General features: G+C 38.5%; 1 protein-coding gene across 4 annotated transcripts in view; it reads right to left on the reverse strand.

The window, feature by feature from the left end:
* Window positions 1-10,271: 10,271 nt before the first annotated feature.
* The window catches only part of far1 (fatty acyl CoA reductase 1), a 33,716-nt gene continuing 17,413 nt past the window's right edge, over window positions 10,272-26,574 (reverse strand). For 3 of the 4 annotated variants that reach the window (XM_088339737.1, XM_088339739.1, XM_088339738.1), the window contains exons 4-13: window positions 25,777-25,952; window positions 25,257-25,436; window positions 24,599-24,776; window positions 24,471-24,515; window positions 23,288-23,415; window positions 22,498-22,565; window positions 19,313-19,484; window positions 15,701-15,830; window positions 14,318-14,445; window positions 10,272-13,943 (exon numbers count right to left, since the gene is read on the reverse strand). In XM_088339737.1, the coding sequence (XP_088195863.1) occupies window positions 13,784-13,943; window positions 14,318-14,445; window positions 15,701-15,830; window positions 19,313-19,484; window positions 22,498-22,565; window positions 23,288-23,415; window positions 24,471-24,515; window positions 24,599-24,776; window positions 25,257-25,436; window positions 25,777-25,952 (1,365 nt within the window). In that variant the 3' untranslated portion in view covers window positions 10,272-13,783. Of the gene's footprint in view, window positions 13,944-14,317; window positions 14,446-15,700; window positions 15,831-17,583; window positions 17,756-19,312; window positions 19,485-22,497; window positions 22,566-23,287; window positions 23,416-24,470; window positions 24,516-24,598; window positions 24,777-25,256; window positions 25,437-25,776; window positions 25,953-26,574 lie in introns of all 4 variants that reach the window. The other variant, XM_088339740.1, reaches the window with a different exon arrangement.

Here is a 26,574-nt window from a genome sequence, read left to right on the forward strand (position 1 = left end):
GCGACAAGCTTGATGTTAATCTCCAACCCACCCCTGTCCTCCCCATTCTTCCTATCTAATGTGTTCTGCTCCAAACAGCTATGCTAAAATAAGATACTGTACAAGATGATAGGTGGTAAGAAAAATGATAATGAGTCTTTTAACTCAGTTGGAAATTGAGAAAATACTCTACCGTTAACTTTTTAATGATACCACAAACAACGCACCCTAAAAAATATGTTTCAGTTGTTGACTGTGCTTGTTTGAACCCTACTTCTAATAATCGCAACCTGGTTATAAGATAATAATAATATTGTAACAACATAGTAATGACATAATTGGCTATTTTAGAAATGCAATTCAAAGTGGTGGCCCTTCCTGATAATCAGTAGCAAAAAAAGTAGATTTAGGGTTCAAAAAGGTTGGCGAACCCCGGGAATAAACGTTATTATGTGTAAGCTGTATTTTTTTAAAGGTTGTTACAATCTAAAAATTAGGCGTGGTGTTGCTTTGTTTCCTTACTTTTAATGCAAGTCAAGTCATTTTTATTTGTATAGCCCTTAATCACAAAGAGTCTCAAAGGGCTGCACAGGTTATTACACAGACTATTTTTCAGACTATTATTACACCATCCCCTGATCTGGAACCAACAAGAGGGCAAGGAAAAACTCAAAAACCTCAACATGAGGAAAATGAAGAAACCTTGAGAAGGGACCGCACATGTAGCATCCCCCTTTCAGGATTACCAGACAGCAAAGGATGCTGCAATCACAAATAATACAGAGATATTGTCCAAGAATAGGTTAATCATATGCTATAGAGTAGAAGTGTGTTTTATGCTTAGATTTAAACATTTCCACTGAGGTTGCAAATCAAATCTCAGGGGGAGAGCATTCCACAGCACAGGTGCCAGGATGGAGAACGTTCTCGAACCACAACACAACACGTGGTAAGCTTCTCTGCTGGCTTTGATCTCTATAAGGGGATTTAACATTTTAGCACAATATGCAACGTCCGGGAAAACTAACATAAAAGGCGACAGAAACAAAACGAAAATAAATCCAAACAGCTTGACAACATCAATCACATTGCCGTGCATGTTGAGAGATTTGTCAGCTGTGGTTTTAATGTTTAAAATTAACTTTTTGCGGAGCACCAAAAGATCGTGTCTTACCGTTGGCAGCTCTTTGTAGACTGCCCAAAACCCTCCCCTCCTGTCGCAAAGTCTAAATCCAAACCAAACCTTACCACTTACCAGCAGGTGGCACTGTTGGACTCATCATTGCAGGACACTTATGCAGAAACTATACAACATATTTCAGCAGGAATTTCAATAAAACAAAAGTTATTATTACACCCGTTACATACACCCCCCTGAAATTCTGCTATGGGAGTGCTACACTAAACAGAAAAAAATCACATGCAAAAGTGCAAATATTGATGAAAAAAAATGCACTTTAAAGCAGCATACCTAATGCCTGCCCTGTTCTCATTACGTTTTCTAAATGTATCCGTGATAAAATATATTGCGGTCGAGATTTTTGTGCGCAAAAGCCAAAGAACGCAATTACTGTCAATTTAATTCAAATTCTGTAGTTAATTTTGTAGTACATCACCACTGAGCCCTCTAGAGGGTAGTATTGTTGCATTTCTTGTTTTATCGTTCTATAATTTCAATATGACTATATGCCCTATAAAGCTTTTACATGAAGAGTTCAGGAAGGAAGGACTGAAAATATGTTCTTGTATTACAGCCAGGGTTGGGTAGGGTTACATTAACTGGATTACTTTCAATTACTTTTGGATTACTCCAATACCAAATATGCTAATAGAAGACAAAAGAAACTAAATATGAATAAAATTACTACATTTTGTGCAGGCTTGGGGAGTAACGGAATACATGGAACGGCAAAAAATGATGTTGGCAAGATGTTTATATATATTTTCATTTTGTTTCTGTCGCATTTTATGTTTGTTTTGCCGGAGATCAAAGAGATCAAAGCCAGGAGAGAAAGCTTACCACGTGTTGTGAGTCATCATTTTATTCATATTTAGTTTCTTTTGTCTTTTATTAGCATATTTGGTATTGGAGTAATCCAAAAGTAATTGAAAGTAATCCAGTTAAAGTAACCCTACCCAACACTGTATGTAACATCCCACATGCCGACATTTCTTGTGTAAATACCATGTAAATTATAACTATAGCCTTATCCCCCTTGTTTTATAACCTTATCTTCTCTGTTCCTTTATCTTCTTGGCTCATACCTCACTGTGAATGTGTAAAACTGGAGTGTCATGCCCAATTTCGTCGTCACAATATGTTAACCCATTTTGTAACAATGACAATAAAGGTATATTCTATTCTATTCTATTTTCACTTCTTCTGGTTTTCCAACTACTTGAGTCTGCAAGGAGTCGAAAATACACTGGAGTGGGCAATGTTCTATGAAGATATATACTGACGAGAAAAATATATACTGACTCAAGAAGATTACAACAATTTACATCTCATTTCTGGCCCTAACTTGTCCAATACAAGCCCATAGATATTGAGTTCCTGGCCTGCTTGTTTCCCAAATACTACATTCTCTGTTACAGATCTTAAGTGTTTCTAATATATGTCTAAAAACGAGATATTAATTCATTTCAACGTACTTAACCATGGCAGACAGCCAGTGAGTGTTTTAATGTAAAAACAAGTGTACAATGGTGTAAGCTTGCTTCCTAAAGGGACAGTGTGTTTTATTTGACCAATTGTGTAGTGAAGGGGGGCAGCACGGCGGCGCAGTGGTTAGCGCTTGTGCGGCACAGTTCATGTCATGGGAACCTGTCGTGGGTTCAAATCCAGCTCCAGACTTCCTGTGCGGAGTTTGTATGTTCTCCCCGTGCTTGCGTGGGTTTCCTCCGGGCACTCCGGTTTCCTCCCACGTTCCAAAAACATGCATTTCAGGTGAATTGGCCGGTCCAAATTGTCCCTAGGTGTGAATGAGCGAATGAGTTGTCTGTCCCTGTGTGCCCTGCGATTGGCTGGCAACCAGTTCAGCCCACTGCCCGGAGATGGGCTCCAGCCCCCCCGCGACCTTAATGAGGATAAGCGGTACGGCTGATGAGATGAGATGAGATGAGATGAGGTGTAGTGAAGGGGTCTTCAGCGTGGTTCCCCCTAAAGCAACTGTGTAGCCCGCGGACAGGTTCTTAAAATACATCATAGGTCATTATGATTTTCTGGGAAGTATGAGTTCTAACCAGCATGATGTTTAGTGTTTGACTAAGCCTATGTTATCTTCTAATAATTACAACCCCGCATTAAGATTGTAATAACATGGTAACAACATGTTTTAGAAATGCATATTCAACTGGTAACCTTTTGTGCTAATCAGAAACAAAAAAATTAGTTCTGAGCTTCTAGAACAGGGGTGGCGAACATGTTTGACACAAAGAGCCGAAAGGATCCCCGTCAGATTAAGATGTTATGTATGATTTTTATCATTGTTTCATGCAATGGGCGGGGGACACCCTTAACTGGTTTTAGTTTTAGATCAGTGGATGGTGTAATTAATTTCAAAATATTATTTATTATTTGTTATTAACTCTGATGGATTCAAGTGTGTTCTAAGAGGGGAAAAAACTAAACATGAAACGAGGCAAAGAGCCACAGTATAGAGAAAGTATGATGAGGCAAAGAGCCGCATTCTTATAGGCCAAGAGCCGCAGGCGGCTCTAAAACCGCGTGTTCGCCACCCCTGTTCTAAAAGGTTGGTTGCCACTAGTTTAGTACAACAGAAAACAAGTGCTAGAAAGCACAGCAAGAATACAAACTACAGAGACTCAAAGTGACCATTTTACTTCTCAATTGTATGCCCAGCCTTTTTTAGGTTATTGAGTACCTGTAGTAGCAAGATGACTGAAAATTATGTCAGCTCCCTTGTTTAGGTGATCAACATGTTACGTAAAATAAATGCACATTTTTCGACTGATGAGTATTTTTTTATGCATGTTTATATGACAGTTTATGGAATTTTCTTCATTTTTATATCATTATATTTGTATAATTATTCAATGAATGCATTTTTTACCACCAGGAGGCGCAAAATAGTACACAGTCCTTTTAGTTACAATTTTGCAGTACCCCTTGTCTCCAGCAGAGGAGATGTGCTTTGGAAAACAGAAACTAGAAATGATGCTTGTGACGAGTGATCCCTCTAAGCTGCGCGCGTGCGCAATTGCGCACTGCTCGCACATTCTCAGCACAAGAAAATCTAGCCAGCGCACAAAAATGAGGGCTCAAAATTACTAATTAAGAAGCGACTTAAGTTAAAGTTACAGTGCATGAAGGTAAAAATACATGGGTTCCCCTGATGTTGTGTCCTAAATGCGGTATTTTGAAGTCGAGTCGAAGTAGGACAAAGTTGAGTAAAGTTAGTACAGTTTGGCGAGAACCGGCTTCTTTGGCTCGGCTCACTAAAAGGAACCGGCTCTTTCGGGTCCCAAATGGCTCTTCAGGTTGTTTTTGCTTCTTTAATCCCAACATGACCAAATATTATGTAAAATTATGCACATAATGACCTAAAGGGGGGGGGGGGGTTGGTAGAACAAAAAAGAAAAAAATACCAAAATGAAAAAGGAGTGAAAAGCTGAGAAAAAAAGAAACAAAAGGAAGTGAAAAAAAGAAATTCAGAAAAAAAAGCCAGAAAAAAAGAAAAGAAAGAAATGTAGGAAAAAAGTAAATAGAGAACAAAAATAAAAAAGTAACAGCTCGGAAAAAATAAACACAATGAGATTTTTTTCAAGGAATTTAAAAAAAGTAGAAAAAAACACAGAAAAAAAGAAGAAAAAGTTTGCGATGCATTCAGATAATTTCCAATTATATCAAGTGAATCTTGTTGCCAACATTGTACTTCCACTAAAAATGTGATTAAGTACAGTTCTGTATCTTACTACCGACTACATAAGTCCCCCAAAATGTTAATATTATGCGACAGAATATATCGGGAAATAAAAAGAAATGGATATCTTGTGAAAGAATTGTAAGAACAAACGACGTTTGTAGGCCGTACAACCTTTGCAATAGTACATGAGTCAATTCATTCAAAAGTGAAAAATAATTTGGCATTGTCGGAAACTCCGCAAAATGTGAGTTTTGGACATGTTTGATAATGACTCAGTTGCCACACTTGGGATTGCTGTTGCTCACTGTTGTTTCAAGCGTTGCTCACAGACTTTGTGTGAACGCTCAGACCCGTAAGGAAAATTACAGGGAACATTACTTTAACACTACACTTGCTGTTTGTCCATATAGCACCTCCCCTACTGCACTTCAGTCCCCACCACATGTAAATCGCAGTATTGCCAGTAAAACTGTATGTTTTTTTTTGCCGCAGGCACTATAACATGCTCTAACTTGCGCTTTGAGCGGAGCGCCACAGAGGCATGCGGATGTCAGTACATATAATTTCTGCCTCAGAGGTCCCATTCGAAGCCCTGTATGACCCTGGTTCCCGTTTACGCAGGCAGCACTGTGGCCCACGTCCCAGTAGGTGTGAAAGCGGTTAGCGAATACTGGTTTCCAGGCAGCTGTTGTCAAGCACTGCACAAAAGGGCACACATTGCATGCCGTGTATTCTCTGAGGGTCTCGCTACTGCAATCCACATATAACAAGCCTTACAAAGTATCATAGAAAGTGGTTATGAGGAGTTATGAATAGGCACTTAGAGAAGAAATGGCGAACAAACGTCCTGCCTTGGAATGACCTAATGTCAACAGAGGAAGAACCAAGCTGATATAACAGGTTTTTCCAAAAATGTAATGCTGTATACACAAACCTTTATAAGTGTAACGGGTGTAATAATAACTTGTTTTGTTGAAATTCCTGCTGAAATATGTTGAATAGTTTTTGGTAAGTGTCCTGCAATGATGAGTCCAACAGTGCCACCTGCTGGTATGGGGTAAAGTTTGGTTTTGGCTTTTGACAGGTGACCGGAAGGCAGGGTTTGTTGGCAGTCTAACAGTGAGCTGTCAACGGTAAGACACGATTTTTTAATTTTAAACATTAAAACCACAGCTGACAAATCTCTCAACATGGACAGTAATGTGATTGATGTTGTCAAGCTGTTTGGATTTATTTTCGTTTCGTTTCTGTCGCCTTTTATGTTAGTTTTGCCGGACGTTGCATGTTGTGCTAAAAGGCTAATTCCCCTTATAGAGATCAAAGCCAGCAGAGAAGCTTACCATGTGTTGTGACTCATTCATTTGCAGGTAAATTGTACCCGTTTTTATACTCATTATAGTTATTATTTCTATTTTCTCATATATATATAAAAAGGATGATGTTGGTTAAAATTCAAACTAAAGAAAAATATGTTGAATTTGTTGTAAACGTTAAAAAGTCATTATACGATCTTGTTAAAAGTATCTTGTTAAAATGGATGTAAACATGTATTGTGATGCTTGATATTCTAAAATGTATTTTATGTAAACTGAAAAGAACTGCTGGAAGTGTGAATTTCCCTACGGGGATGAATAAAGTATCTATCTATCTATCTATCTATCTATCTAAGAAAGCTCTTTATCGGTTACATAAGCATATTGATTATTTCAACTTGAGAACGCCGTATAATAATTGTAGGATTTTTTTAGAGATATACTGCTATTGCATAATAAGCACCTTTACATTTTCTGCAAGAGACTAAGAAAGATGCAGAAAGTACAGTGTGTGCTTTTTATTTATGTAAATAAAGTAACATAGTCTGCATTTATACAGCGCATTTCAAGTCAATGAAGACCTCCCAAAGCACTTTACAATGTGCTTCACACTTACCCTTTCTCATTCACTCCTTGTCAGTCGACGAACCTCTGAACTTGCAAGACGTGAATTTTGACTGTCCAGTATCCCGCTTGTATATCCGGTATCGATCCTGTCTGTCCCGTCCTGTATCTTGCTACAGTATCCAGTATCTGGTATTGATCCCGTCTGTCCCATCCTGTCCGGTATCTTGCTCCAGTATCCCGTATCGATCCAGTCTGTCCCGTCCTGGCCGGTATCTTGCTCAAGTATCCGATATCAATCCCCTCCTGTCCGGTATCGATCCTGTCTGTCCGGCATTTTGCTCGTGTATCCAGTATTGATCCCGTCTTTCCTGTCTTGTATCTTGCTCCGGTATCCAGTATTAATCCCGTCTGTCCGGTATCATGCTGTTGGATCCAGTATCGAACCCGTCTGCGCCGTCCTGTTTGGTATTTTGCTCCAGTAACCGGTATCGATCCCGTCTGTCCCTTACTGTCCGGTATCCTGCTCGTTTATCCAGTATCAGGTATCGATCCCGTCTGTCCCTTATTGTCCGGTATCTTGCTCGTTTATCCAGTATCAGGTATCGATCCCGTCTGTTCTATCCTGCCCTGTATTTGCTAGTGTATCCTGTATCTGGTATCGATCCTGTCTGTCTTGTCCGGTTTCAATCTCGTCTGCCTCTGACTGTTTTCCCGCGCCAGACTTCTCTGTCTCACTTCCGCCCAGTGATCGCCGAATCACTGGCGTTTGTGTTCACGTGCACGACTGCCCCATTCCCGTAAAATAAAGCTTGTGTGAAAGTGTTACGCGTCTGGGTCCACCGTCTGTTCGGGTCCTGAGAGATTCCTCATCACGAAGCATGTTATTATCTGCTTTGACCATCCAGTTAAAATGGGAAGCTGCGTAGTTGCTGTCATGGACATTTTAGAAAATTTTACATCTTACCTGTTTTGGTTTTAAGTCGATGTTCATTACGTCTTGTGCATTGTTACCCAATGCATCATCTTCTGCAGCCTGGTCGTCTGGGAAGGGGGATTACCACTTGTGTGGCCTTGTCTCAAGGTTTCCTTTTTTCCCTCATGTTGAGTTTTTCCTTGCCCTCATGTTGGTCCCAGATCAGGGGAAGGTGTAATTGTAGTCAATGCAGTCCTTTGAGACATTTGGTGATTAAGTCCTATACAAATGTGACTTGACTTGATCAGATAGTTGTTTCCCTCTTCATCCCTTTTTTGCATTTATTTGTATCTTTCACAACTTTTGTTTTCTCAATTCTATAACATTCGTCCATGGTACCATGACAAAAAATAGTGAGATGATGAATTGAAATGTAATGTACGTTACACACAAATACAGTGCACCACCTGAAACACCCATCTGGGTAATCACACAATATCCTTTTCCTCACCTCAAAACATTTTCACCTCGGATCTATACAAATCACATGAGTCACCCCTTTTTTGACTTCAAGACAGTGAATTTATGCTACAGGTGAGAGATTTTCATTCTGATATCAACAAAGTCGTTTGCCTCATCATGCTCATTTACACTCCCGACACTTCGAAAGTCTGGGGCCACTCAGACAATTTTGTTTTCCATGAAGTCACTTTTTTTATTCATCAAATGAGATGAAAAATAAATAGGAAGTATAGTCGAGACTTTGAGGTTAGAAATATTTTTTGTTTTTATATATATATATATATATATATATAAATCTTTCAAACTTGGCTTTAGCCAAAGAATGGAATTTTCCAAGCGTTTGAATGGTAGTGTATATCTTTCAGGACTTTGTTTTTCCAAACTCTTAACATTTGTTTCCGGTACTGTAGCCAAAAGCAGTGTAATACATATGTAGACATACATACAAATGTAATGAGATACAATATTAAGCCCTTTAGTATGGCCCAGTGGTTAGGAATCATTCCTGTCATTACTGTGACCTGGGTTTGATTCCCACCACATCCAATAATTTGTGATTGTGGTTAGCGAAAAATGCAAAAATAGCCTGAAACCCAAAATATGAGTTTTTGGTTATGTTAAAAATGCGCGTTATAAATGAATGAATACGGTAAATGCTATAGATATGAAGTTGTAATTTGTGACTTCATTCTTGTGAGCACCATCACATAGGCTCACAATATAACGGGAAAAGGCTCACAATATTATTTACAGTACGGACATATGACATATGCGGAGCAGTGGAAATGTATCCCAAAGCCAGCATTAAATCTTAATGTAGCGGCTCAAGAGCAAGCTCTTTAATCTGACCTCCACATTAGGGGATGAGTGAAAGTGAGACCGAAGCGTTCTACACTAACAGAAACAGGTCAGATGTACAGATTGCGCTTGGAGCTTCGTTTCCCCTCATTTGGTCTTCTCTCTGGATTTATCCATGTTGACTATGGCCATGGGACACTGATCTTTTAAACCACATACAAATGTCTGGGTATCAAAAAAGGTTTTTTACAATTTTGTTTAACCACCCCGAAACAGACACCAGTTGATTTGTTTAGTTTGACTGCGAATACATAAATGTGTGTTACAGCGATAAACTCTGTTTAGCTTCCTACAAAAAGTATTAAATACGGACCATTTTTCATCATTTTTACTAATTTATGTGAAGATAGTTTCTATATTCAATGTGAAGGGGTTTTCGTAATTCCAGGCCTGAGCATAGCCTGACTCCCCCAAAAAATCCAATCTAATATCAGATACATAGTCTGAAATAGGCACAACACAGTTAAGAATTAAACAATTTTGTTTCCTCAAGAAAATTCTGATTATTTTTAACCTTAGATTTTGTTCTGCTCCTCTCAAACTTTGATTCTTCTTAGGAAGTGCAAAAAAACCCCCAAATTCTTTAGACAAACAGTTGTTTTGATCCCGTAGTCTCTGCATGCTATATTAAGTCAGTGTTGAAATGCAGGAGCACAATGCGGAATTGGATGCATGTGCCAACATCAGAGCTAATGTTGGTTATTTGAAAGGTAAGTTGATTTTAAATACATTTTTTGGGCTGATATCTTAACAATATCAGCATTGCATCAGGACACCCATGTTTTATGAAATGTACCAGACTAAAACAACAAAGAACCTGAAACTCAGAGGCGCTAAATAAAATGTCACCACCCAGAAAGTAGATACATTTCAAATGCCAACGGTATTCCAAATAAATTGTTTGAAGGGTCTGAAACCAGTCACACAAAATAAAAACAAAACCTGTTCAGTCTGTGCATCAGCTAGGACGTTTTTTCAATCGTAACATAACAAATAACTTTTCTAAGTCAAGAAAAGGGCTTGGTTAGTTGTGCATCTGTATAAAATATGTACTTTTTGTCTGTTCTTAGGTTATTTGCTTCATTAAGTAAAACACCAAACAAATAAAGCTGGAGAAATGCAAATTCACGTTTCAACATAAATGAAAAAACATACTTGAGAACTGGGCTGTCCACACGTATTACTATAAAGCCCACTTTACAAAAAAAGAAAAATGAGGGATACAAGGACTACATGTATTTTTGCTTTATTTTGTAAAAACAAACATTTTGGACATTAAACAATGCCAATCCTTTTCTTAAAAACAAGCTTTTTGGGAGTGAAATTCTTTTTTTCAGTATATGCTCCGGCCCGCTAAAAATGGTTGGCAGGCCGTAGTTTGGACACCACTGCTCTAGACCATTGCGTTATTCCACACATGGGCAGTTTCTAATCATTCATTCGTCATTATTCCCGACATCACAGTCGTTGGATTTAACCTAAAATAACACGTGTTGACAATGTAAGGAGTAGTCACGCGACCTTATCGAATTACATTCAGGTAAAAGAAAAACATGGAAATATACTCTCATGAACTAATGATAACTATCAGCAGCCAGAAAATGAAAAAAAGTACCAATGTTTTCGACTAAAGGGATGAAAGCAGTTCGTTAAGGAGGTGTCGGGTACTGTAAAAACGAGCACAGGACAAATACAAACTACTTAATCTACACACGCACAGCTATTTACAAAACAGTTTGAAAATGTAACTCTTCTGGTTTTCACAGTATTCCAAATGCGTAGGCACTCAACACTAGAATGTAAAAGGGAGAAGCGAACAAGTTACACAAGAGTTTAAACTCGATGGGACAACACATTAGCCTGCGTGAAAGTATTCACCTTAGCCATAGAGGACCCAAGAACAAACATCAGAAAGAGTCACGCCCAGATTATTCAAACATTGTAGAGATCTTAGGAAAATAGACAAACGTACGGGCACACACTAAGATAAACAAGTGTCGACTGTTATAAAAGTTGACGAGTGAGAATCCCAAAATTTTGTCTGACATTCATTGCCTCGACAAATCCCTAAAAGCTAAAGATAATAAATGTTCCAAAGACACTCAATCAAATGACTTAAATTTGGCAAAACAACAACAAGAACTAAGAAATGGTCTCGAAAGACCGACTTTGAAAATTATTTTACTTAAAGGCACTGGTAACTACTGTACATTGTATATAATCTTAATTATTTTGCAAATAGAAACGAAGAGCATAGGAGCGACCTTTGGCAAACTAATAAGAAAAATAGAAAATGGCCTTCAAAGGTCATTTACAAGATTGTCTTAAAACAGATACAGACGCTCCCCTACTTACGAACATTTGAGTCATGAAAAACGGTAGATATGAACATTTTTTTAGGGATGTCGAAAAATATCCGGACATTGCTGTAAGTTAAGATTTTGTATTGTGTGCACCGTTTTCAGAGTACAGGACATTACTGTAGTGCTTCTTTCCGCCGCTACCGGCGAGTGGTGGCGCTATGAGAGCTTACCCGGCATCCACCCTGAAGAAAAAAATCTGCTTCATCTTCCTATTTCATGTGTTAACATAATATACTGTATCTCCAGCGCACAAAGAACTTTGACATTTTTATTGTTTAATATCTCATGGAGCCATTCAAAATGGTTGGTGTAAAGTGTAAAGAAGAGGCGAGCCGTTTCTTTTTAAATTAAAGTGGAATAAGAAAGCTTGATGCGGTCGAGAAAATGGTCAGATCGCTTTTTTTCAGCCACTTTCTATCACGGAGGAGGAAGTCGCCTAACTCTTGAAGCTCATCTTCCAAGAGTAAGTTAAACTTAACTTTATAGGGCATATTATTTTATGAAATGTTTATTTTTTAGTCAAAACAATACAGGTTACTCATACAAGCTTGTTCTCCATCCGGGCACCGGTGCTGTGGAATGCTCTTCCCCGAGATCCGATCTGCAACCTCAGTGGAAATGTTTAAATCTAAGCTTAAAACTCACTTCTACTCTATAGCATATGAATAACCTATACTTTTCCTGGACAATATCTCTGTATTATTTGTGATTGCAACCTCCTTTGCTGTCTGGTAATCCTAGAAGGGGGATACCACATGTGCGGTCCCTTCTCAAGGTTTCTTCATTTTCCTCATGTTGAGGTTTTTGAGTTTTTCCTTGCCCTCATGTTGGTTCCAGATCAGGGGATGGTGTAATAATAGTCTGAAAAAATAGTCTGTGTAATAACCTGTGAAGCCCTTTGAGACTCTTTGTGATTAAGGGCTATACAAATAAAAATGACTTGACTTAAAAACACTTATATAAACCTTAGACATACAAAATATAGCACTGAAGCAACTTACAAACAAATTTAACTTACGATCTTGTTCGTAAGTAGGGCAGCGTCTGTGTAACGAATTTCTTTTAACATCAATCACATGGCTTTTGTCATAAAAGGCTTTGGGAATAACATGGTGCCCCTGAACCAACCTTGTGTATTAAAACGAAGCGAATCACATTAAAAAGGCAACAGCTTGTGACCGGTATGCTTTTTCTGCTTTATAGGCCAACTTTTAAGGCACCCCATGGAAATAAGTACTATCCTGCATGTATGTGGGTATGTGTCCATGTTTTAAATATGTATTCAGTATATAAAGTACATGTGTAACCAACCTTTTTGAAACGGAGTTACTTTTTGTTACTGATTGGCACGAAGGGCTACTAGTTTGATATGCATTTCTATTAAGACAACTTATCATTTTATTACTGGGTTATTCCCAGGTTGTAATTTAGGGGTAAACCCCTAAAACATTTTGCAAGTTAGAAATCAAATAGACTAGAAAACGGCTAGGAACCATCACTGCGGATATAGTTTCAGAACCCGTCCTCGGGCAAAAAAAGCCTGCAAAAGGATTGGCAGATGAGAAGGAAAAATTGTGTTGTTTTGGTCACTTTAGTGTCTCCGTAGTTTGTAGTCTTCCTAATGCTTTTTAGCACTTGTTTTTGGTAGCACGACACTATACAATGACATCTAAAGGGCAAATTGTAGACAGCGTCCCTGTCAACAGCAAGCCATAATCAGGAACATTTAAGTAAAACAAAAAAGGAAAAAAAAAGAAAAGAAAATCTTGCCACCTTTTAGTTGATTTGTAATGAATGTCTGATTTATTACTTTGTTTTTTTTAAATTGGAAAATAAAGAACTTGAACACAAAATTCTAATTTTCTGAGACATTCCTGTATGTGTGGGCGTGGACAGTATACAAATATACCCTAAATCCATGTTTTGTATACTGCCCAGGGCATCCACCGAAAACATTTGCTAGCGCGATGTTTCAAGTAGAAAAAGACAGTGTTTTTAGACTTGACTTAAACCAGCAGTGTGCTTCTTTGTTGGAAGCCAGTCAGTGGCAAGTCCAAAGAAACATAAAGAGGCTGGTGGGTAAAGACTTCCTGGAATTGAACTTCAATATGATCCGGTATTCTTTCCAGTTCTTTTTAAACTAATAGTCTACACGAATTTAATTGATTGTCAGAGATTGAACTATAGACAAAAATGTATGCAATGTTGATGTGGATTTTGGACACCAACAGTTTTTCTTTGTCTCCCCCCCCCCCTCCAATTATTTAGTCTTATCAGCTTTAAAGGCATTTTTTATAGTGTCTCATGGACACACAGAACCAATTTAATAGATTTGCAGTTTCTTTTACAAAAAACCCCCCAAATCTCTCCTGATACACATTATTTCATGGTAGAAGAGGCCCGGAAGTAGGAGAGAAACTTATAGCAGAGGCTGACTACGAAGTACCAGATGTTTCTGGCCATCTGAGACCGGGCGATGAAGATGCGCCAGATGAACACCACCAGAATGGTATTGAAAGTGTAGCGGATATTCCTTAGCCTGCAAAAGAAAACAGATGAAAAGACGAGTATCAAAGTGTTATTCTAATGCTGTTTGCAGTGAAAAAGTGTACCGTAAATTTCGGACTAGAAGAGCAACTTTTTTGCAACATTTTAAACACTGCAGCTTTAAATATGGTGCGGCTCTATGTACAAAAAAACAGATAAAAAGCTGATATTGAGATGTTTTTTTTTAATTTGAGCATGCAAATTTTAATCAGATGCTTTCTGTAGATCAGAATTTACGGTATTTCAAATATGCCTATTTTGTAAGTTTCAGTGAAATGAAAATTTAAGGGACAGACAAGCAACAGATAATGCCAGCCCGCTTATACGTACATCTTAATTTTTGCCTGATTAATGCTGTATACTCACTTGTTGAGATGCTTGCGTGCAGCAGGCAGCCCTGAAAGTTCTTCATTCAGGACGTACTTTTTAGTGCCCATGCAGTAATTTTCCATGTACTCTGCCCAGTTTAGCTGACGTACATCGAAATTAAATACCTACAAGCAGGGAAATGGAAATATTGTCACCAAGATTAAAATATTGCTGATATCCAGGTTAGGTAAGGATAAGGTAAAGACACGCAGAAATCCGGATATGCGAACAGGCCGATTAACAGAATTAGTTTAGTCCATGTATATTTGGATTATTGTATTTGCATGAGTAAAAAGTGTTACTTCTAATCGATAATGCAGTTTTGGGGTTGGACACTATTAGACATTATTTTTACTTGTAATCGTTTTTGGCATGCAGTGAATTATAATATGTGATCATTTTTAAGGTGCTAGTATAAATGACTTGTGTTTCCTCTGGACCTAGCAACTACGTGAAGGTAAATTCTGCAATGGCCGTTTTCTTCAGGTCTACGTCCGCTTCGTCAAAACCAAAATAGGTCCAAACAAGTGATGTACCGCCCTTCTTCGGTGCAAGCTTCATTTCATTCTCGTTTGTTGACTCTGGGACTATGTTTACGGAGTTCGCCATGACACTCAATGAGCCCACATGGTGGGTGTGGCATAGAGTGGTGCTTGCAAACTTTGAATCACGTTTATTGGCTTGTACTATTTTTAAAACTTGCCTCTGATTGGTCGGCGCTTTTAAAACTCGAACAATAACAATTGCGGTTGGCCAAATCTCCATCACTCACTACAAAACCTTTAAAAATAAACCGCAGTGCTTTTTGGTTTCACAACCGCACTACGTCACACTGCGATGTCGATTTAATTTCGGTTAATCGTGCAGCCCTAACGTACAAATCGTCAAACATACGTTCAAATTTCTGAATTCGGACTGCCGCCCCCCTACCGCCCCCTCATCCTCACCGCCTCCAGATCTTTCCACCTCCCCCAGGGGGCAGTACCGCCCACTTTGGGAACCACTGGGTTAAATAATTCACCTTAATGGATCTTACATAATTCTTCACCATTGTGCTGCTACAGGTACTCAAAAACAAAAACCTAGTACAAGACTTGCCAAAAATAAGAAAAAAAAGTGCAGTTTCGACACGTAATTTGTATTCTTCCTTGTGCTTTTTAGAACTCGTTTTCGGTTGGACTAAACACAAGAAAAAATTTGATGGTCAAACCAATACACTCCCTTTTTTCAGTATTTCCCATAGAATTTTGTGAGACCCCTGTGGGAGTACAGTCTATGGTGGTCCAGGGGTGTGCCCCCGCATTGCCAACCAGCATACTTTGTTCAGTGTGGTGTTTGCACACATGCCCGAGTGACCACATATCTATGTATGACACTCACCTTTTTATCCTCAACGCTCATGTGGGCCATCAACATGGCTACGTTGTCCGTGCTCCACACCCAAGAGTGACTAGTGAAGTATTCCAGCACCATCATAGCTTTGTGAAGGCGAGTGATTGTCTTCATCATCCTTGGATAGGGAAGAAAGTGAAAGAGGCAGACAAAGACTAAAGATTAAAAAGGATAATCAGATAGAGCTTTAAGTAGATCATCTCTGCGGTTAAGGGAGTGGTTGGAGAGGCCAAGGCAGACGAGGTTAACAAACACAATAAGCTTTGTGAAAACACATTTGGAGTGCAAACAACACCACGGCATTGAAAACACAAGAGAACAGTTGCAAGTAGAGAGCAGAAAAGTGTTTTAGTAGGATCCTTTTCATTTGAACATGAAAGCTGTTGAACGCATATAAAACATATACTAAAATTGATTTTTAGACAGTTTGGAGAAAATGGAATTCACTTTCAATCATTTTCTTAACGAAAGCAATTCTACCTAGAGCAGGCATGTCAAACATAGAGACCGCGTGCCGGATCCAGGCCGTTGTATTATTTAATCTAGCCTGTCATGAATTTCCGAGTATGTCAAAGGAAGAAGCAAGTTTCTAGGTCATTTCGATCAAAAGTTATGATTTTTTTAAATGAATGCAAAACAAATGCACTCTGGATGCTAGAGGGCAGTGTTGAGTTTGTCTAGTGAGATGAGTTGGTCTGGGTGAAATGCATTATCTCAACTGTTAAAATTAACCATTTCAACACATTCAATGTCAAACATAGATATACCCCCCCAATGTTTGTAAATAAATGTGATAAAAAGGATCCATTGTCATTACAAGTTACTAATGTAGGCTGAATTATAAAACACAAAAACTGAGAAAAAAAAAGATGCAAATTTGGAGTTGACATTCTTTACAGATTCAGCGCACCTGAGATCATAAAGTCTGGATCCGGCGGCATAGCCCGACTGAGTTTGACATCACTGGTCTAGAATGCATTTGTTTACTATAACTTAGACATCTTCAACTATTTTGATGCTTTCCTGCTAAAAATGCATTGTGGTGGATATTAAGCCATCAAGCGACTATCGATGTTCTCCGCTTTTCCCCCTTTGACTATAATATATTTGTTTTATTTGGAGCCCTACAAAATGGCACAAACTCTTAGTTGTGCACCATGTGTGCATTTATCTCTGCTGCAGAACATCCAGAACGCTGCTGCTCGGGTCCTGACTAGAACCAGGAAGTACGACCATATTAGTCCTGTGCTCAAGTCTCCGCACTGGCTTCCTGTCACTCAGAGAATAGACTTTAAAACAGCTCTGCTGGTGTATAAGTCTCTTCATGGTCTAGCACCAAAGTACATCTGTGACACGTTGGTCCCATATGAACCATCTCGGACCCTGAGAACCTCAGGGACAGGCCTTCTGCTGGTGCTCAGAGCCAGGACTAAACAGGATGAAGCTGCGTTTCAGTTCCATGCAGCTAAACTCTGGAATAGCCTTCCTGATAACGTCAGACAGGCGTCTACTCTGACAATGTTTAAGTCCAGGCTGAAAACAGCTCTGTTCAACTGTGCATACAACTGAAAGGGTTCTATCTGCACTCTTCACGTTTACCTTATTTTAATTCATTGATTTTTTTATGTTTTATCTGTGGTTTTAATGCATTTTAAAAACCACATTTTAAATTTTCAATGTCTTTTATTGTGTGTTTTTAACCTGACTGCCATTTCTGTAAAGCACTTTGAATTGTGCTATACAAATAAACTAGCCTTGCCTTGCCATGTGGGGAATGGTTTTCAACTTTGCGCAATCCAAAGCAGCCGCGGTTTGTGAGAAAAAACTTGGCCGGACTATCAGGGATAGGAAAAGTGGACACACAACCTTACCAAGGCTTTTGGCCTTTGAGCCCAAGATAGAAGTCATAGAGGAGAGCTGGCAGCGTGTGGCTGACAATTGTCCAGTACTGATTAGTAAATGGGTTGGAGCGCAGATTGACATTGGGCCTTCTGAAAGCTTGCTCTAAAGGATTGGTCTTGAAGGTCATGTTTATACAGTTCTCTGTAGGAGAAAGACATGACAAACAAGAAAAAAATAGGAGGCAATTTACTAGCTGTAATCCCTCCTATGGTGGTGATTTACGGACACCTATTGTGTCATGCTATTCATACTGCTAGCTTACAAAAGCATCATGCAGTAAATATTTTCAGATGAGATGATGTCTAGAATAAAAAAGGGTGAATTCAATGTCCTAGAGCACATGTCAAACTCATGACTCGCGGGCCAAATGTGGCCAGCCACATCATTTCATGAGGCCTGCGAGACAATGCTGAAAGGAGCACAAGAGAATGAGTTGCATCGCATCAAGCAATGACTTGCAGTTTTTAATACGTCCACTGGATGGCGGCAAAGCCAGGCGCCACTCGCAAAGCACCCATTCTAGCTACATTTGCTAACTACAACCAATCGAGCAGAGAACATTGAGGAAATCCATTCAGATGTTATTTTCCTAAAATAAAAGTCAAAAAGCAATACGGAAAATTAAAAAACAAAACAAACAAAAAAACAACACATGGGAATCTTTGCAGACGTTTGAAAAAGCTTTAGCTCTTTTCTAAAATAAATGTAAAATTGAAAATAAAATTTTGCATTTTCAGCTAAACTGTTATGTTGAAAGAAAATCTGCATGCGTTTCCCCAAGTTAAATAAACCGTAGTGGGAATGAATACAGTTGTTTTGTTCTTAAAATTGGACTTAATAAACACTAAGAGATTAAAGCCCTAAAAGAAGAAGCTTGACAAACTTTGGCGGAAGAAGATAGATAGGTGGATATAATAATAATTATAAAATGGAGGATTTTAATAGTTGCTACTGTGCTTACAGCCCTAGTTGGCAATAGGTTAGGCCTTGCGAAGCCAGCCCCAACGAATGATTGCAGTATCGATAGCTGGAAGGAAAAAATATATCTTAGAATGGATTTACTGGAGGGAGTGACTGCAATCTAATAAATATTTGTTAAAGGAAAAAAATTGAGGAAATAAACACCTCAACCATCGTTTTATAATCAAATCTTACATCCCTAAATCATAATTTAATTATAAGCATCCAAAGCGACCCCCAGCCCTTCAGCTAAGGCAAACCATTTTATGACATGAATTTACGAGTCCGGCCCCAGAGAAAATGTTCTTTCTAACATGTGGCCCCCGAGTAAAATGAGTTTGACACTACTGCCCTAAAGTGAAGAGTACAGCAAAGGCAGCTACTGTATGCAAGGCGGTTGAAAAAGCATTAAAACCTCGGTTGGGAGGCATCCTCGGAATGAAGTCAACTTCAGTTATGTGTTTAGGTAAACCGAATGAGAGGAGATGACATACTGCACATTGGGGTGCAGTGGAAACTCAACCAGTGGTAGAACGTAAGCATGCATAAGCCAGCGCAGTGCCAAACATCACCTGTGCTGTAAATTTGCATTTCACAAGCATTGCAATTCACATAAGCAGCACATATTTCAGATGTTTACCACATTGATAAAGAAGTGACAGTGAAGCAGCAGAAAAGTCGGTGTGTTTGTGGGAAGTGGAGGGCAGGAAGCCCGTTGCGGCGGTAGCTTGAGGTTACCTGGGTTCTCGTCCAATCAGCCTGAGGTACAAATCATACAAGAAGGCTGGAGCCTTGTGGCTCACAGCAATCCAGTACTGATTGATTAGGTGATTGGTCGTGAGATTAACATTGGGCCGGCGGAAAGCCTGCTCGAGAGGGTTCCTCTTGAAAGTAGATATTACATGGTATTCTAAAACACAAAAGTAATCCACATGGAATAAAAGATACGAGGTATGTTTGTTTTGTCGGGAGAGCCATACAAAACAAATCCAGATTCAAATAAACTACGTAATGATCGATTTTTATCCAGATCAAAGTAGGTAACTAGTTTTATTTTCATCTGTCTTCAGTAGCAATGTGATCTACAGTATTAATTCATGTATAAATTTGCACCCTTCATTTTGGATAAGAAATCAGTTTCAGGTATTCTCACCTCAAACTTTGCAGTTTAAACTTGATGACGGCAGTGAGAACACTGGGTATTAATCACTGAAGCACTTGACTAGTGGTTTAAATGACATAAGAAAAGGCAGTCGATTCCATCTCGTTATCACACTAATTTTAGTCAGGGTACCAGAGACGGATGTTTTATTTCATTGTGTGTTTCACATGTTACAATGACAATAAATTCTATTATATTTTTCTAGTATTGTAAGAGACAAATGTATTGTCATTGTAACAGGTGAAATGCACAACAAAAAATTTTCATGTAGAACGAGCACCCAAACGGAGTTCTTTTTTAAGGGTAAAAAAGAAGGGTTGCGCAAAAACAAAGAAAGCAATTACACTCATCATTTTAGATGCCGGTTTTCCTTGCTGTAATTTGAATTTTACCAAGCAAATATGAAGCACCTACTAGACAACACATGGGTCTCTAAATAAACATTTCCGAACACATTCATGCTTTGTAAAACATCGAGTATGATTCATGCAATATTTTTGCTGAATTCTAAATTATTTCTTCAAAACTCCCACAACTTTTGCTAGGCCATTCGTTTTGGCATTTAATGGTTTAGTCAATTTTCCAAAAATAATCATGGACCTTTTTACTGCCTTTGGCTGTTATGTGATGTCTCAAAATAATGATTGTGCGGTCAGAATATTATTTCCCTAAATAACGTTTTATTTTGACAATAATTTGATTGTTTCTTGTACAAAATTTAAAACAGTTGTGATTTGTTTCAATTGGACAACAGGTTCCACCTTATATGATGACAAATGATTTAAAACAAGAAAAAATGGTTCATAAGTTTTCATTAAACTCAGGCTAATATCCTTAATTTCAATAGTTTTGGAATTTTTCTCAAAGGGTGGCGGAGAATGCGGAATTTTTCAGGCAGTGGGCAGGGCAGAACCCACACTGGTTGCGAGGCACACAAAGACAAATAACCACTTACATGCACTATCATAGCCAGCGACAATTCAGATTAATCTGACATGCATGTGGATTGTTGGGGACATCCACGTTGCGTGGTTTTAAGATATACAAATTTTCACAACCATGTTAGGCGCAGTCTCCGTAGGTGGTTCTATTTCTGTATTTAATACGTACATACGGCCCACCCTATTGAACGCGCGGGTCCTCTGCTTCCCCTCATTAGGAAAATAATACACATGAACACGTACGCTTTCTTTGGAAAGCTACAAAGTTGACAACCATTTATTGAAAACGCAACACTGAACCTCCACTCGCGTTCTTATGGAGTCATCTATTAAATTCGCCTTAAAACACACACAAGGCACACTGCACCAAAGGGCGTGTCGCACAATTTGAAGAAAATCTAAGACTTCTGCGCGCCTTACGGTAGTAAAAATATGAGAGTTAAATAATTGTTTAAAAAATGTTTTTCATATGCTTAATAAAACACTGTTCAAATGTGAATGTTTGATTTTGGGCTGTACCTTCTGTAAGGATAATTTCAAGAAACCACAGAATGGAAAGTAAAATGATAATACTTCAGTATAGTATTTAAAGTATTTAAATCGTAAATGATAGCTATTGACACTTAAAAATGTTTAACAATGAAACAGCCATAAAACTGAACCAAATCATGTTAATTTCTCACATTTTGAGCTGGGCGCACACTTGGCACCAACCACATGAAGAATTTTGCATCGACGCCTTTGGCTGCAGAACGCCAAATGTGCAGTTCCCCTTTCAGTGGCGTCGTTTTTGATTTCTACTCCGAGCTACTTAGGTCTTTTCAAATCATGTGACCATTCAAGACGATTATGATGACGAGCAGATATTTACAACAGCGCCGAAAAGTAAACGCAAATTAGCCCTATATTTTTTAAGACAGCACCAGGGCACACATACTGTGGAGAATAGTGCCAAATTGCAACACAGACGTGTCTATTTGTTTTGTCATTGGTTTCCGTGGTACCGGACCATATTGCACTCGGTAGTTCATTTAGGATAAATATATTGGACACTTGATTTGTGGGTGAAAGAGTTAAAATATCGTGAGTATGTTGTAAATATTCAAGTACTGTTTGTAAAACCTCACGTTATGCTCCTGTTATGCGTTATATAAATAATGTTAAAAACTGACTAATTTCTCTCCAAGGAGGTCATCATTGTTACCAGACATCACTGTGGTGTCTTGTATTTAGAACGCATGTGCTGTGGAAAGACAAGCTTGGCGTTTTCCTCGCTTCAGCAACGGAAAAAAAAAAAGAATAAGCTGCACTGTATTTAAAGCAGCAGTGTTTAAAATGTAGCAAAAAGAATAGCGGTTCGTAGTCCGTAATTTAAAAACAAACTTCATTGGCATTTTGTCAATTTACTTTGCATTAAAGGACATTGGTGATTCGTCCAATCTGCAAGGACAACTTACAAATGGACCAGAGTGCGAACAACCGGCTCCACCAAGACACAACTTGAACAACAGTTCCCTTTTTTCTTTGAAATGTTGAAGACCAGTTTTTTTTTAACCTGAACATAGCTAAATGGAACAGCAATTGAGCCCCAAACTCTGTCATTTTGCTTTACTAAATAGAAACCGGTATTTGAGTATGTCAACTGTCGCTTTCACCAGAAGTCTGTGGCATACGACTCATTCACAGGAAAACTGGTCAACAAATGTTCTAGACTAAAATTAGGAGATAATTTGATCTCTCTCAGACATTTTAGATGCCAGGTTTCTCTTATAAAGAACTACTACTCTTCTTGTCAGTTTGGTAACAATATATATACATACCAACTTCTCCCCATCGAAATGGATTGATGCCGCCGGTTGTGCAGTTGTACACCAAGATGGACTTGGGCCTGCAATAAGACAGCCACTTGATTGAAAACAAAGTGCATATACATTTTAGGGGGATCATTTATATAACTTCTGAATGTACGATATGCTCATGATTGCAAAGGTTCTTATTTAAAATGAGCACATTGACTAAATTGCATTTTCATTCCAACACAAAACTTGTGAGTCATTTTTTACCATCCGCTTCATAGGAAAGAAATTGATTCAGTGTTATCGGAGAGACATTTTTTGAAAAGCCAGCAAATGGATAATATCTATGTTTTGTGTTGTTAAAGAAACCAAGTGAAAGGCAACGGTCACATGACCAAATCTTAAAAATATGACTGTCTACATCCAAACTAGAACACACCAATGTTTAATGCCAAACTCTGTCACTAAAAAAAATCTACAAAAATCAGTGACCCTAGTGAGGACAAGCGGCTCGAAAATGGATAAAATAAATAAATTGATTCATAAATTATTTCTGTGAAATACATGAAAATTGCGAAATAATTGAATATATATGTACAGATATTCGTTATTTGAAAATAAAACAATACATAAAAATCATAGACACACAGCATGTGCATTAGGTGTAATTTGTCTTATTTTAGACTTAGACTGTAGACACGCGTCCCATTATTAAATCAAAATCCACAATAGATCAACTGAGCAACTGTGGTTTAAGTAGATATTTATATGTGCAAGCCTTAAGTAAATCTAGCCAAAGAATAGATCGTCTCACCTGTTCTTTACTTTTGATCCTGAATACCAGGCTGCAGCTATTGTAGCATTGATGACTACATCTACAGGCACTAAGTCAGCAACAGCGTCATTCGATGCCCTCATCGTACGTAGGATGCCTTTGCCTGCCTAAAAGAAAAAATTAACATCATGGATTCAGTTGTGGATTTTAAACTTCAAATTTAGAGTTTTTAAGGCTCTCAATGGGTTAATAAAGCTTCTTAATAATAAATTTATATCTCATATAGGACAGCAGCTAACCACAATAAGAAGTTCAAATTAAATACTAACAGCATTTCATATTCAGTTTTTACTTAGGTAGGTTGTATTTGAGAAATATACTGTTTTGAAAAGTCTTATCTGGGCTGTTCAGTCCCTTGTGAATAGTGTTAGAATCTATTCCACAGAGAGTGGGATTCATTTCTAGTAGGAGGCTGACTCTGTCAAGGCTGCCCTTTGTTACAGATTCTGACAGAAATTCTAGGGGCAGCCGGGGCATGGGTGGGGTCCAGCTTGGTGGGCTTAGCATTGCATCTCTTCTTTATAGAGATGATGTGGTACTAATGGCTTCCTCAAGCCATGACCTTCAGCTCCAACAGGAGCAATTGGCTGCTATGTGTAAAGCAACTGGGATAAGGCCATGGTTCTCAGGTTGAAAATGGTGGCATTGCCTTTTTTAGGTAAGAGATCTTGCCCTAGTGAAGGGGTTCAAGATCCTGCCCCAAGTGGAGGGATTCAAGTATCTCAATGAACTTGTTCAAAGATTGCAGTCGTGCGAACCCTGTACTAGGCAAAGCTTTCCAAGTACTTGTCGATATACGTCTTTCACCTATGGTGATGAACTTGGGGTTTGACCAAAAAAACAAGATCCTGGATAAAACCAGTCGAAATGAGTTTCCTCCGCAGATTTCCTCCCTGGAGATAGTGTGACAATCCTTGTAATCTGGGAGGGACTCCGTGTTGGGAACTCTGGGCTGCCCCGCTGAGGCTACTGCCCATGACTATTACATTAAAAATATAACGGTTGGGATGATTGTTCGGTTCCATCAAATCAAATGTTCAAATTTGTTTTAGTTATACACTGTTTTTTAAACTCTCTTACTCAAAATATTTTTTTTTCCATCTGTGGCAGTTAAATAATAAGAGTAAAATCTTTAAACATACAGTATTCTTCCAGAACTTACAGCAATGAATATTCCACTAGGTCCGTTGAAATTATCAATCCAACCCTAAAACGGCACATAAAAATATCAGATTACTATGGATATATGATTGACCTTTTATACAGGCTTCAAAGAAGAAAGAAACTCACGGGAAAAGGTTCTTTCCAGCTGGCGCCAACAATAGAGGGTCTGACAATGGCAACGTTCAAGTCACCGGCCTCCTGCTGCACCAGATACTCAGCTAATGCTTTTGTGAAAGTGTAAGTGTTGGGTCGCTGACCAATCAGCTTGGGAGTCAAAGCGGACACCGTTTCATCATCCATCCAACTGCAGTCAAAAAAAAAGATGGGATTTACTGTTCTACCACTACTTTAGGGATGCCGGCGAAGCTATCATTTATACTTTAGGTACAAGTTAATATTGAATAGCAGAGTTGAAAAACCAAAGTTTTTTTACAACGTGAGGGTTTCCAAAAGGTCGCCAAAATGCATAGGTGCTAAATTCATAGCACTGGCCTAGGCATCAAGTGTTGCTGCCAATAATTAGCTTGAATTTACAATCCAAATGTGCCACCCAACAGTTCATATTTTTATATAGAAATCAAGTCATATTCTTCAGTCAAGTAGGTCTTACATGAACCTCAACAGAAAAAAAAAAATCTAGAACACTCCAACTCCCAGGCCTCTGGTAGAAGACCAGAGTCTGAGGACGACAAAGGTGCAACTTTTTGGGCATTTTACTCCGTCTGATTACAAGAAAATTTTCAAAAGACATGCATACCAGATGAAAAAATTAGAATACACTTACTTCAAAGCATCAATAAGTTTGAGATACTCCACAGAAGGCGGATAGACCGTTTCCTCAATGAGCTCTCGGTCGCAATTAGCATAAGCTGTGGATACATGAATGAAGATTTCTAGATGTTTCATTTTACGGGCCAGAGCGAGCATCTTCTGAGTAGCCAAGACATTCAACTGCATCGCATCTCTAAGAAGAAAGTTGCAGAAAGGTTAAACAGTAAATGCATACTAGATAAGTCAGAGTTTTATAAATAAGTGAAAAACAAAAATAAATAAATAATATACTCATAAAAAATGAGGGAACTGCCTCATTTAAATGAGTCCTCAAATATATTTGTGTACTGCAAACAACCCTGAATGTAATACTAATAGTAATAAAAAGACAGTTACAGTATGGTCCTAAAATTATTCTTTTCAACACACCCAAAACACAAATCAATCCCTCATTTGAATAAAATTGTAGAACCAGCAAAAATATAAAATTAACTTTGAGATCTAGCAATGCCGTTAGAATTGAAAATACTCACTTAAGAGGCTCATTAAAGCGGATGGTGGCTGCGCAGTGGAAGACAACATTGATGGTTTCTGCAAGTGAACTCAAATTCTCCAAACTCAGATCCAATTCTGGCTTTGTGAGGTCACTGCTTACAGCAATGATTTTCTTTGCAAAGCATGGCTGTTCTGCGTGCAACCTTTCAAACAGCTAAAAGAAGGAGACATTTTACATAAATTGAGCAATCCTGAATCAAAGATGTTTTGAATAATGAGGTGTTCTAAAGTTTAACAATCAACACCAAAAAATCCCTACTCTCCTACAGGAATGGTCCATAATTAGTCGACAGTATTTGTGCAAACAAGCAGCCGATTTCCGAGAACGCTTATCTGCAAAAAGACTCAGGTCTGGATGATATATCTATTTACAAGACATGGTTTGGAGATTGCAAAAACTCTGCCTTTAGAAGGGATTCATTGTTCTAATATACGCATGCAATCCCATGCACACACAGGCCACATTTACCAAGCACCATAGTAACATTTAGAGTCGCATGCACGAATCACGAGCAGAACAAGCACTCTAATCATAGGCGAGGCACTCTTTGTGGTGTTTGGATGAACAACAATCTTAACTTCTTCTTTGTGTACTTACATCCGATTTGGCTTCTCCGGGATTACAAATTTAATTAGATGATTTAATCCCCAAGAAAAACAGCAAAGTTCCTCCAGGCGCACAGCGAAAGTAAAGTTTAAAGTGGCTTAACAAGAGACTAAAGGAGCACCGGTGCAATGCACAGGGTTCGTAACCCTTTTTATGAACAAATTCAGGC

This window comes from Urocampus carinirostris, chromosome 7 (genome assembly GCF_059441175.1).
Source record: "Urocampus carinirostris isolate Australia breed hairy pipefish chromosome 7, RoL_Ucar_1.0, whole genome shotgun sequence".
NCBI classification, from domain to species: domain Eukaryota; kingdom Metazoa; phylum Chordata; class Actinopteri; order Syngnathiformes; family Syngnathidae; genus Urocampus; species Urocampus carinirostris.